Source organism: Coenobita brevimanus, chromosome 26, assembly GCF_032717465.1.
Source record: "Coenobita brevimanus isolate Jiangsu-jjx chromosome 26, ASM3271746v2, whole genome shotgun sequence".
NCBI classification, from domain to species: domain Eukaryota; kingdom Metazoa; phylum Arthropoda; class Malacostraca; order Decapoda; family Coenobitidae; genus Coenobita; species Coenobita brevimanus.
In genome coordinates, this window is record NC_136979.1 from 42,140,687 (window position 1) to 42,155,020 (window position 14,334).

The 14,334-nt window shown below is 42.4% G+C and overlaps 1 protein-coding gene across 1 annotated transcript in view; it reads left to right on the top strand.

Moving 5' to 3' along the window:
• The window catches only part of dpy (fibrillin-like protein dumpy), a 442,341-nt gene that overhangs the window by 361,968 nt on the left and 66,039 nt on the right, over window positions 1-14,334 (top strand). Inside the window, 1 exon segment of the mRNA XM_080267992.1 lies at window positions 12,577-12,728. Within this exon segment, the coding sequence (XP_080124118.1) occupies window positions 12,577-12,728 (152 nt within the window).

Below are 14,334 nucleotides of genomic sequence, written 5' to 3' on the forward strand. Positions count from 1 at the left end.
CTTAAAACACCAAAACACCCGACTTATACACGACTATGTACAACCCCCTCCTAATTTTGGCACTGTTTTCAGGTCAGTCTACCATATTTAGACATCAAAACACACACAGGACTATTCAAAGTAATATGAGACACCAAGAAACCCATGAAAAAGAAAAAAAAAAACACGAAACCAAAAAACACCCAACCTATGCAAGGCTATGTACAGTACACCTCCTAATTTTGGCACTGTTTTCAGGCCAATCTGCTGTTTTTAGACATCAAAACACACATAGGATTATCCAAATTAATGCTAAACATCATGAAAGTGCATAAACAACAAAAATCCACAAAAAACTGATAATGGTTTGAAAATCTGTTGTCTGTGATGAGTGACTGCTCCCGGGGCTCAAAAAAACTTACGGCCAAATATGCATAAACTGATTATATTACGGTAGTATAAATCGTATACCTCCTCTTTGCTGGTCTTTATACTATAAGATAAGCCAATAAAAACACATAAAACTGATAAGTAAAAGTACAGAAATGCAGCAATAATAAAGTGTTCAAGAGTAAAACTTACTTTCATATAAATTCCCACCATCCTAGTTCAAAATTTTGCCAACACTTTCCAAGAGTTAAGCATATGAATAGATGCAGAATTTGATGAGCTTTCTCATGGACTTTGTGGAATTTTGATACAACTAAAAGTAGTTGAATAAATCGCAAAAAAAAAAGTGAAAACTCATAAGTCGGTGTTATCACCACAGAGGAGAATAGGGAATGAGGGAGTGAGGGGGGAGCCAGGAGGGTATGGAGGAGGGATGGGAGGAGGGTAGAAGCAGGGCTGTGGGCAGGATTCTCCCCTTTCTGTCAACAGGCGGATGGGCGTTTTTACCATACATTTACTCGTGGCCTGCGGTCTATTGGATGCCAAGTGGCCACATGGAAACACAACACACCATGACCGGGGAAGTTTTGACCTTTGGTACAGTCAATACAGTGGGGTTATGTCAGGTCATACCTTAACACATAACAAGTTTATCGTAAATCGGGAGATTGAAACACATTATAAAAGGGGGGTTACGTCAACTCAACTTCCCAAAGTCTGAAACAAAAATGACAATCCACCTTAATTACTTCCTGTGTCGGTCCAAGTTGTCTCCAAGACCAGAACAAACACTATCACACCAATACAGGCAGCATTACTCATATACAGTAAATCATTGCAACAACACAACAAACACACTTGCACAACGTTGGCCTGGTGCTACATGATGTATAGGCCAACAGTAGTACGATGCTTGGCTGAGAAGTGACGATAGCTGGGGGGGCACACGTGAACGAGTGGAAAAGACAGGACTTTGAAGGGGTGGCTGGACCGCAACTGAATCAAAACAATGCTGTACATGCTGGGGCCGCCAACTTGCCTGAGACATGCGACGATCACCTTGCGTGTGCCTGGTGCTTTGTACGAAATTTTCCGATGGCAATATCGTTATAGCGGGATTTTTATCGTGAATTGGGTTTTGGGGTGGAACTTTTCTATTATCGTTGTAGCGAATTATTGTATTCCGAATCAACGTAAAACGAGTAGTGACTGTATTGAGGCGGACAGCCGGTGTCACCAAACGTACTCGTGGGCTGCAGTCTGTTGTCGATGGAGGTGACGGTTGGGAAAGACTTAGCCCTCATAGTTGTGTGATATTAGACATTCGGTAGGGAATGTGTATGGATGTTTTGACACTGCTTTCAGGTTACAGTCATATTACTCGGGTGCTGGAGGTTCGTTCGGAGTGATAGGATGAGTGCTCTATCTTAACCGTACAATACAGGAGTGGATGAACATTTTAGTTCTGGTTGTGGGTTACAGACTTCTTCCTGCTCACGGCCCAAGCCCAGCAGCCACGATACCATATGTTTGAACATGTCGGCCAGCTGGCCAAAGTTGTCGAGAACTTTTACGTCCGGATAATAGGAAGCAAATTCGGATAATGGTTTAATAGAGCCAAGGCCCAGTGTCCAGATAATGAACACGTCCAGATACTGAGTGTCTGGATTAATGAGGGATTACTGCATGTGTGTGTGTGTGTGTGTGTGTGTGTGTGTGTGTGTGTGTGTGTGTGTGTGTGTGTGTGTGTGTGTGTGTGTAGTAGTCCCTTGTTTATCCGGATGCTCAGTATCCAGACGTATTCATTATCCAGATGCTGTGCCTTGGCTCTGTTAAATCATTATCTGAATTTACTAGCTATTATCTGGATGTAAAAGTCCCCAAGAACTTGAGCCAGCCGGGCAACATGTTCCAACATTCCATATCATGGCTGCTGGGCTTAAGTCGTGAGCAGGAAGAAGTCTGTAACCCACAACCAGAGCTAAAATGTTCGTCTGCCCCTGTACTGAATGACCAAAGCCACGCGCTCTTCCGATCCCTCCCAATGAACCTCCAGCACCCGAGTAATACAGCTTTAACCCTCAAGTGGTGTCAAAACAACGGTACGCATCCCCACTGAATGTCCAGTGTCACGCGGCCACTGTACAAAGTCTTTCCCAACCACCACCACCATAGAACAAGGACCACAAGCCACAAGTACGTACCTGTATTTGGTGACAGCGGCTGTCCGCCTCCCTACTGAACGTCCCATGTTGCATGGCCACCATGCTAAGTCTTTCCCTATGACCACCACCATCGAATACAGACCTCAAGTCACGAGTACATACTCAGTGATAGGGGCTGTCCATGTCTCTAACAAATGTCCAATGTCATGTGGCCACTGGGAGAAACACACATACACACACACACACACACAAAGAGAAAGAGAGAGAGAGAGAGAGAGATTCCTTCCCATGATATGATTACAATGTTAGTACATGTACATTAATCTCTGAAGAAAAGCATATGATAGCACACAGTATGTGCGTATGTACTGTACAATACACTTCCATTTAGTTTGGGTATTTGTTTCAGTACCACAGCCAGCCACCTTACTCAAGCAGCACTAATAAGATAGGTTAGGTTAGGATATGATAACATACATAATTTTGCCTGGGAAACACATTAAGCACATTTTTGAGAAAATCCTATGGTTAGTTTTGAAACGACGGGGTGAGCATCATTCCTGGTTGACGGTTCCTGGTGGCCACCACACATGTAACACAGGCCACAAGCCATGAGTACAGTATACTTTATGTACAGTAAAAGCGCCCGTCTGCCTCTACACCGAATGGCAGGAGTTCTCCAACCTCCGGGATTAGTGCGAAACCCCCCACCACACGCACCTGTCCACTTCCCTGTTGAATGGTCAGAGTCGCCTGGCAGGTCGCATTAGTCATACACTGCCTGAGGCGGTGATGTACTGGTCATCCGCTGTTGCCGTAACGTGCTAACCCTTGCCTGGACAAACGGAAGTGAATCTTATGCAGATGTCAGTTTGCTGCGTTTTGCTTTGTCTGTGCTCGGACGCAACCATGGGGTGCGATATGGCAGAGCTGTACTGCTTGCTGGCCAACAAGCCTGTACCTCAGTTCCTGCCATTGTTTTGCCTGAGTGCCTTGCATGCAAGAATGGCTGTGAATGTGGTTGCTTTTGTGATGGTCCCCCACTTGCTTCAGGTTGTGGCCCTCCTATATTGTATTTTCGTATGTGTGGTGATGGCCCCACCACCACCTGAGAAGCATAAGAGGGAGGTTCTGACTCTGGAGAAGAACTGTAAGATATTGGGCAAGGTTGACACGGGCTGGACCACAGGACTCACACTTCACGAATGTGATCTGGCTCGTTCATCATTGTTTGATATCAAGAAGCCACATGACAAGCTTACGCAGTACGGACAGGACTACGGCGAAAGCACACGTAGGGGCAACAGGAAGGTAATGGCCCAGGCCCAGCACACCATTATCGACCAGTCAACATTGATGTGGTTTTGCCAGCAAGATCCTGCTGCTGTGCTAGTGCATGGGACCAAGGTGGAGGCTGCTGCCGAGAAGTTTGCACACCTGCACAATATATATATATATATATATATATATATATATGTATGTATGTATATACAGTATATATATATATATATATATATATATATATATATGTATGTATGTATATACAGTATATATATATATGTATGTATGTATATACAGTATATATATATATATATATATATGTATATATATATATATATATATATATATATATATATATATCTATCTATAGCCTGACGCCCTAATCCCGCAAAGGGTGGCCGCAGACAAAACGCCTCCAAGTCACTCTGTCACCCACCATTTGACTCCCCTCCCCCCAACTCACCCCCCCTCCCTCATATACCTCTCAACTCCATCCCTCCACCTCATCCTCGGTCTACCCCTCCCTCTCCTTCCCTCCACCTCACCTACATACACCCTCTTAGTCAGTCTTTCATTCTCCATCCTCTCCACATGTCCAAACCACCTCAGTGTATTTCTCCTAATCTTTTCAACCACATCCACATCTACCCCACAACGTTCCTTCACTTCTTCATTCGTCAACCTGTCCCTCCACGTCACTCCACATGCTCCTCTCAAGTAACTCATTTCCACTGCTCTCACTCTTGACTTGTTCCCTTCTTGCAAGGTCCACGCCTCGCTTCCATACGTCAGGGTAGGGATCACAATACCATCATTCAGTGACTTCTTAACTTCCATATAGATATATATATATATATATATATATATATATATCTGTACCTATATATATATATATATATATATATATATATATATATATATATATATATATATATATATATACTGTATATATATATATATATATATATATATATATATATATATATATATATATATATATATATATATATATATATATATATATATATATATATATATATATATATATATATATATATATATATATATATATATATATATATATATATATATATATATATATATATATATACATATACATACAGTAATCCCTCTACTATCCGATGTAATAGAGCCAAAGGCATGTCCGCAAAGTGGTCCTGTCCGGAAAGTGGACCCCTGGCTCCTGGGCCGGTACTTAAGGATACTAACCCAGCCTAACTTTGAAAGCCACCTAAATAACTCCCTACCGGACATGCATAGCACCTATTTAAACCTATTTAAGACCCTATTCACACCAGTAATGAACATAAAGCATGAAATAAATGAAAAGGAACCAAAGAATGAGAAATTAGAAGTGGCTGTACCTCAGCCAGGGTACTTACAGCATGTCTGTGGCTGCCTTGTCTAAGGCGTTGGCAGTGGTGAAAATGCTCTTGAAGCATGTACAGTAATCCAGTGTTATGCTGCACTTACAGTAATTCTTTGCACTGTGAATTATAATTGTTTAACACTGCACATTGTTAATTGCACCACACCAGTTTCAACTGCCAGCTTGCACTCCACAGTTAATCCTTTGCACTCTAAATTCTAATTTCTTAACACTGCACAACACTCTAAATTCCCTTGTGGTCTAGTGGCTAGATATTACAATTTATTCACTGTTTATTCACAAAAAATGAGCACGTGCATCATCCATTGCAATACGCATCTACTTGTGATCGCAGTTAAGCAATAACTGGTGGTGAGGGAAGAGCAGGGTTGCCAGATCAGAGCTCGGCCACATTACCACACTCTTCAATTTTCATCACCAAATTTAACTTTTCGTTACCAAATTCGTAAAGCTAGCATTTATTCTTCACTAATTATATATACAAGTGGAAATAAATGTAATCACTCTCCTTATAATTAACAGCATGTTGATTATTTTCACGCTATGTAGGCTAGCAGAGTAATCAGAGACAGCAGACAATCCACCATCTCCATCCTGTGTATCCTCATACATGTGAAAAATCCATTTGGTAATGCGTTATTCTGATTCATTACCAAACGAATTTTTCATTACCAAATTGGTGCACATTTGGTAATGAAAAATACCAAATGGCAACCCTGACAGGGGAGGGGGGAAGGGGAAGGAAGGAAGGGGTGAAGGGGGCATGGTGTAAGCAGTTGTTCGGCGCCGCGTGGCAATTTCAAATTATGGGTGGAGAAAAAATCAGATTCTGGGGGATTTTTTTTCTTTTTTTGGCCATTTTTGGGTTCCGAAGGTCCAGGCCCACAATGTCCGGTAAGTGGGGTGTCCGGAAAGTGGGCGTCAGGATAGTATGGGGGTTACTGTATATGTATTTATATATACAGTAGACCCTAGATATCCACGGGGGTTAGGTTCCAGAGAACCCCGCGGAAGGTAAATTCCGCGAATACTCAAGTCATCATCACAAAATGGCATATTATTTCCACATAAACTAAGCACATCTCTGAAAAAATAAAAACCTACTTTAAAATATTACAAATACATATAAACACTCACCAGAAGACTGTGTGTTCTCTTCATAACCTTCGTACAATGATGATGATGATTGCTGTATGACGATGATGATTGCTGTATACATGACGATGATTGCTGTATGATGACGATGATGATTGCAGTGCAGTTCCTACAGTGCCAGTGTGGTGAGGTGACGAGATGTGTCGCGGCACTGTAGGTAAGCTGTGAGTCTAGTCTGACCCTTCTGACAGGATGCCAGCCAACAACTTACGCTCTCTTTGGCTTAGAAGGATTGCTTTTATTCTTTACTTGTTTCTTGAGAGCCATTTTTCACTTACATAATGAAGTACAGTAGAGTTGTAAACACGAGAAGGGCGACGACGACGTAAGTAACGAACTGATTGGTGTTTACAATAAGACTGGCGGAGTGGCAGGAATGCCCGTGGGTGCGGGAATGCTGACTGTAGCAACAAAAGAAGTGCGAGTTGCACGCCAATTTCAAATTAAGTTCCAGTGTATAGTACAGTATTAAAATAAGTTTGATCCGTGGAAACTTAAATCTGCAGATGCAAATTCCGCGGATAAGAAGGGTCTACTGTATATATATATATATATATATATATATATATGTATGTATACAGTCACTACTCATTATATGTTGAACCGGTATATGATAATTCGCTGCAGTGATAACAAAAAAGTTTCACCCCAAAATCCAATTTATGATGAATTTCCTGCTATAACGATATTGCCATCGGAAAATTTCGTACGAAGCGCCAGGCGCATGCAAGGCGACCTTCGTTGTCTCAGGCAAGATGGTGGCCCCGGTGTGCAGAACATTGCTTTGGTTCAGTTGCAGTCCCATCACCCCTCCAAAGTGATGTACTGTATTTTCCAGTTGTTCACGTGTGCTCCTCTGCTATCGTAACCCCTCAGTCAAGCATCGTATTACAGTATACAGCATGCAGCACCAGGCCAATGTTACGCAAGTGTGATTGTTGTGTTGTTGCAATGATTTACTGTATGTGAGTAATGCTGCCTGTATTGGTTTGATAGTGTTTGTTTTGGTCTTGGAGACGACTTGGACTGACACAGGAAGTGATTAAGGTGGGTTGTCATTTTTGTTTCAGTCTTGGGTAGGTGACTTTGGGAAGCTGAGTTGACATAACCCCCCTTTTATAATGTATTTCAATCTCTCGAATAACGATAAACTCATTATACGTTAAGGTATGACCTGACGTAACCCCATCGTATAATGAGTAGTGACTGTGTATATACTGTATTTATATAATTATTGTATATATATATATATATATATATATATATATATATATATATATATATATATATATAAACACACACACACACACTAATCCCTTTAAGACCTTGACACCCAAGTCCGGGACACCCAAGATCCCAGATATTTTGGGTTTGGGTCTTTGGAAACCAAAAATGGCCAAAAAATGTAAAAAAATCAACCCCCCCCCAAAAAAAAAAAAAAAAAAGTTTTCAACCCTACTTTGAACTTGCCACACGGCGATGAACAGCTGTGTTTTGGTGCATGGTTCCTCCGATGTCTGGGAGAGCGCTTCTGCCTCCTCCCCATTTCTTGCTTACCTACTGTTGTGACTGCACGCTTGTCACCATGGCCACCCACAAGCTCACTTTTGTGGTGGTGCCCTACCTGCTGCAGGCCCTGCTGTTCCTCTGCTACCTCTTATTCTTGTGTGTGATGATGGCCTCGCCACCCTAGAAGAGGAAACGAGTGGTTTTGACTCTGGAGAAGAAGAGGGAGATGTTGGAAATGGTGGACGCAGGATGGTTGACCTCCCACAGCCTCTGAGAATTCAACCTGGTCCGCTCTACCTTGTTTGAGATCAAGAAATCCCAGGACAAGCTCACCCAGTACACAGCTGACTTCACATCGAAGACCAAACGCAATGTGCAGAGGAAGATTATGTACCCTCCCAGGTTTGCAGAAATCAACCGCTCCATGCTGAGTTGGTATCATCAGCACCGTGCTGCTGGTGTATTGGTGGGTGGTACGGAGCTGAAGGCTGCTTCTGAGAAGTTTGCCAGTCTACATGACACCCCAGACTTCAAGGCATCCGAAGGGTGGCTCTTGCTTTCAAGTTATGACATTGACTTACCAACCGTAAGGCCCATGGTAAAGCTTTGGACACTAATGAGGGTGGAGTAGAAGAACTTTGGCAGAAAGTGAAGGGCTTGATCGACAGGGAGGGCCTCACTCACGGTCAAGTCTACAATGCTGACGAAACTGGTCTTTTCTTCAGGTATTTCTCGCTGCCCATGAACACCCTAGCAGAGGAGACAGAGAAACGTGTACCTGGACGCAAGCTGTCCAAGCAGTGGCTATCTGCTTTGTGTTGTGCCAATGCTAACGGCATGCACCAGCTCAAGTCCGTTATTGTTGACCGTGCAAAGCAGCCTCAGTGCCTTCGTGAGTTGAGGGATGTCCTTCCTTTCTTTTGGTATCATTCTGTGAAGGCTTGGTTCACAGCCAAGATCTTCAAAGACTGGTTTAACCAGCACTTCATCAAGGAAGTCATCCATTATCAGATGAAGACACTGGGAATCCCATGCAACCAGGTAAAGGCTCTCCTTCTTCTGGACAATGCACCTGGGCATCCGTCCGACAAGGAGATGGTGGCTGAGAATAGCCACATTAGGTGCTTGTTTGTGCCACCTAATACTACTGCTCTCATCCAACCAATGGACCAAGGAGTGATTGTGGCAACGAAGAGGCTGCACCGTCGGAAGTTCCTGGACGAGGTGATGGTTGTTCTGGAGGATGAGGACGAGCGCAGGGAGGGACGGGACACGCAAGGCCAGCAGACTGTGGAAAACCTTCGCCGCTACAACCTCAAGTCAGCCATCTACAACTTGGCCAGTGCATGGTGGGAAGTCATTGTCAAGACTCTGGAAAGTGGTTGGTCTCGTCTGCTTCTCAGAGCTGATGTGGTGCACAGCTTTTTAGGTTTTGATGTGGATGACTTCCATGCGTGTCTTCGTGCGGCTGGCAATGAGGTGGATGTGGACGAAGTGCATGATTGGCTGGATGACGACGAGGGCAATCCTGGGTATCAGATCATGTCTGATATCGAGATCGCATCTTCAGTTGCAGGTACAAGTACCCAGCTGGAAGATTCCGACGAGGACAGCGAAGATGATGCAGACTTCTCTCAGCACACCACTACTCCAGCCATCCTCAAGCTGAGCGTACTTCAGAAGCACATCGAGTTCATTCTGGACTACCTTGAACACCCGGACTGTGACAGGGAGATGGGGCCCCTGGGACTTGTGGAGGAAGTGTGTGTTTTTAGGCAGCACATCATCACTTGCCAGAATCTCCATCCCTTTCATCAAGCAACCATTGACACCTTCTTCAGGCCCATTACCCCCGCCGTGCCCAGCCCTGGCTCCACACCAATGCCTCACCAGGACATGCATTCCACCTCCGAGTCACAGCCCAGCACATTGGCCACAGTGGAGTCTCCACTGGGCGTGAGTTTGCGGCTATCTTCAGAGTCGTCTGCATTGGGTTGCCCATCACCACGTCCCAGCAACGCGCCCCTCGGCCACCTGCAGCACCTACTCTCTGACTCTGACAGTGAATAAACAGCAAAAACTCACCACTAGACCACATGGGAACTTACAGTGTTGTGCAGTGTTAAGAACAGAATATGCAGTGTTAAAAAATTAGAATTCAGAGTGCCAAGGATTAAGTGCAGAGTGCAACACTGGTGAGTTTCAAGTGCAGCGCAAGTAAGAAAAGAATGTGCAGTGTTAAGAAATTAGAATTCAGAGTGCAAAGGATTAAGTGCAGTGCAACAATGGATTACTGTACGTGCTTCAAGTGCACCTTCGTACTGTCAGATTTTTAGAGGAGGTGGGTTAACCTTCGGGACGGCCATGGACGTGTTGTAAGTACCCTGTACACTGCTAAATATTTTCCATACTTGCTTCTAATTCCTTATTCTCTGGTTGCTTTTCATTTATTTCATGGTTTCTGTCCCTTATTTGTGTGAATAAGGTCTTAAATAGAAGCTTTGCAGGTCCAGTAGGGAGTTATTTAGGTGGTTTTTCAACATTAGGTTGGGTTGGGGTTCATATGTATCTGTCCAGGGGCATTTTCCCAAGTCCAGGACATGCCATTGGCTCTAATATGTCAGATCTTGGAGGGGTTATATATACTGTATATATATACCGGTATATATATATATATATATATACATGTATATATAAGGAAGATGAATACCAGCACTGGGATGAACATCTTGTTTATTTATTGGGAATATTTTGGCTTTACTCTAGCCATCATCAGCTTAAAAAATTGATATCTTAGATTTACCAAAGAGAATAAAAAGTAATGATATTTAGATTTCACAATCAAGTGAACATACAATTAAATTCATAAGAAAAAAGGAAACAAAAGACAAAGAAAAAATATGGAAAGGATGTGCCGTACCATTTAACATACAGGTCAGCAGTCAGGTAATATTTGTGGTTAAAAACGTGGTCAACTGATAATAATGCTCATATTGGTTTAAAAAGTTAAAATTATCCATCCATCCATCCATCATCCAATCCCACTTTGCCCCATGAGGAGCATAGGAGCCTGGGGCTAGGCAGTTGGTCCTGACATTTAAGAGGAGAGTAACCAGCCTCACTCATCCCTGAGTGGCATTACATGAACAATCAATCCCCAACCATCCCTTCACTGGCTCAATCCGACTGGAGCACAATAATTACTCACTAAACCACCAGGTGCCAAAAAGTTTGCTATTAAAAAATGCAGAGCAGTGAGGTGGAAGAGTCACAGACACCCAGGGTTGGCTTGTGGAGGTGGGTGAGGAGAGTCTCTGCTACTTGTCTTGATGTGTCGTCATGGGAAGTGTGGAGAATGGAGAAATCACTTGTATACAGTGGGTGGCCTGAGGCTTCAGAGTGTTCATGGATCACTGAATAGCCGGGTTTCGATAAAGGAAGACCCGTTCTGTGTGACCTTCCACAATGCTCCGAGATCCTAACGGTGAGGTGTTGTTTGGTTTGACCAGTATGAGTAGAATTATGTCTACTGCACTTAATCTTGTACACCATCGATGACATCAGAGAATCGTGGATGCGGTCCTTGAACTTGAAATGGTTGGATAGCACTGAAGATGGCTTAAATACTATCCTCAGTGATACCTGTGGATAATATTCAGAGATGAGTTTCCTGATTCTATTCTTTACTCCAAAGGAACGAGGTCCTAAAAAAGGGGTTACAAAATAAACAAGAGCTTTAGGAACAGTCTGAACTTGTAAGGGAGGGGACAATATTTTGTTTAACCTTTTTCTATATGTGTATCAGTGATGTGTAAGGGAAAACCTGTTTCGTTTTAACATGTTTCATAAATTATTTAATTCCAAGTGAAAGTTTTTGTAACTTGAACTAATGTTAAATGCTCTAGTTACCAAAGTGTATATAAGGCTCTGTTTAAATTGCATGGGGATGTTGGATGTGAATTTAGTTGTCAAACCATTGTATGTTGGCTTACGAGAGACGGCGGTGCTAAATGAGTTATTTTTTCAACAAGCATATCCAGAAATGGTAGTTTATTATTTTCCTCTATATCAGAAGTAAATTGAATGTTTGGGTGTTTGGAATTTAGGTAATTCAAAAATGGGGAGACATGGTCAGGTGAAGCAAAAATGACAAAAGTGTCGTCGACATAGTGTCTGTATCAGATAGAGCCAAGATTTCGGGGGCTTGAATGATGAGTAATTGGAAGCGTGACCAAACTTAGACTGTCTGGACGTTGCTACTCCTCACCCTGCCCGGGTTGGGAAAGGAGGTCCAGATAATGATGATGATGATATAGTGTTTATATATATATATATCTATATATATATATATCTATATATATATATCTATATATCTATCTATCTATATATATATATATATATATATATATATATATATATATATATATATAATTTTATGGTTATTTTTATGCAGTATATAATTTATATAATGCTGGGACTGCATTGTAAGTTGAAGTATATATACCAGTACTTGTTTTGCCTTTCAGACATCAATACACATAAATTTTACTCAACTTGGTAATGGAATATGGTCACTATCCAAACAGTAACCAAGGAGACATGATGAGAATGAAAAAACACTGAGCATCAGATATCATTAGAAATATTAAACAAGTGAGATGGTGTTGATTTATTTCTGTTATTCAGCTGGATGCCGTTCCAACTCTGAGTGTCCTGTGGAAGAAGCATGTATCAATAAGGAGTGTGAGGACCCTTGTAAGTATGAGAACTGTGGAGAAAATGCTGAGTGCCAAGTCATCAAGCAGCGTGCTCAATGCTTCTGCCCAGATCGTTTCTTGGTAAGCCATGTACTCATCCTTTATTATGGTGGGTAACATTAGCAACCAATCACATATTGTATTACCCTGTCTCAGATGTATGAGCCCAAGGCTGAGCTACTGAAAGCTTGTTACTCCTGCCTATTTGTACCTAGAAAAGTAGAAATCTAGTTGTAAATTTGATGGTTGTATGTTGTAGTCCAGTAGGAGCCTAGTATCTTAGAAAAACTGAGTACAGTATGTTGATGACCCCCTTGCAGTTGATAGGCATTATGGAATTGTTCTGAGCAGTTTTGGGGACTTCATAGAACTTCTTCCTCAGCTGTTTACTTTTTTATTTTACACAGTAACAAGTAGTAGGTGATGGCTACCATCAACCGCTCATTTAATGTAGTGCTGCCTATCTCTTCTTTAGCTAACTCTACACTGAATGACAAGCCTAATAGTTTCGTGTAACCCAGGAAGCCATTTACAACACTGGGTGATAACCATACCAAGTAACACGGTGATGTGGAGCCTACTATGGTGCCCCTGTTAATTGGGTGGAGAGACACAAATACAATGTCCTTTCGGGAACCAAACCTCCACAGTCTTCCCCCCACCTTGCTATTTGAGACATTGTCCACTGCAAGGTAGGGTAACAATGGTCCACTGCAGGAGATGTCCATGTAGGGGCAGTTGCTTGTATGATTGATGGGTCTGCTGAGCTAGACACACTGGGGTTTACTACTACTGCTACTACTACTATTACTACTGTAATGGGGTCTATAAAAGCCTGTGTTGCTAGAGGCAAAGCAGGGATCCTCTCTTTGGCTCATTGGTAACGTGCACACCTATGACACATGAGGGCCTGAGATCAGATCTCGGTCAGACCAATGTGAATAATTTCTTGAGTTACATTTCGGTTATTACACTACTACTACTACTAGTAGTCCTATACCACAACTACTAATTCTTCTACTACTACATCTACTACTACTGCTGCTACTATACTGCTACTATTATACTGCAATTCTCCTACTACTACTACAGCTATACAACTACAGCTACTGTACTACTACTACTACTGCTGTACTGTAATACTGCTACAACTATACTGTACTACTACTACTTCTACTACTACTACTGCTACTACTACTACTACTATTACTACCACTACTACTACTACTACTACTAATGCTGCTATACTACAACCATTACTACCAGTACTCCTACTTCTGCTACTACTACTACTACTACTATCAATCAGTCTGTCTGTCTGTCTGTCTATCTATCTATTGTATATATCTATCTGTCTATCTCTTTCCATAGCCAAACACCTTCATCCCATAAGAGATGGCCACACACAAATCACCTCCATGTTACCCTGTCCCCAACCATTTTACTGCCCTCCCCCCCCAACTTACGTCCCCTTCTCTTATATACCTCTCTACTTCATCCCTCCATCTCATCCTCGGTCTCCCCGTCCATCTCACTCACATACACTAACCTAGTTTGTCTTTCACTCTCCATCTTCTCTACATGGCCAAACCACCTCAGTGTATTTCTGCTAGTGCTTTCTGTCGCATCCAAATCTACACCACAATGTTCCTTCACTTCTTCATTTGCCAAACTCTCTCTCCATGTA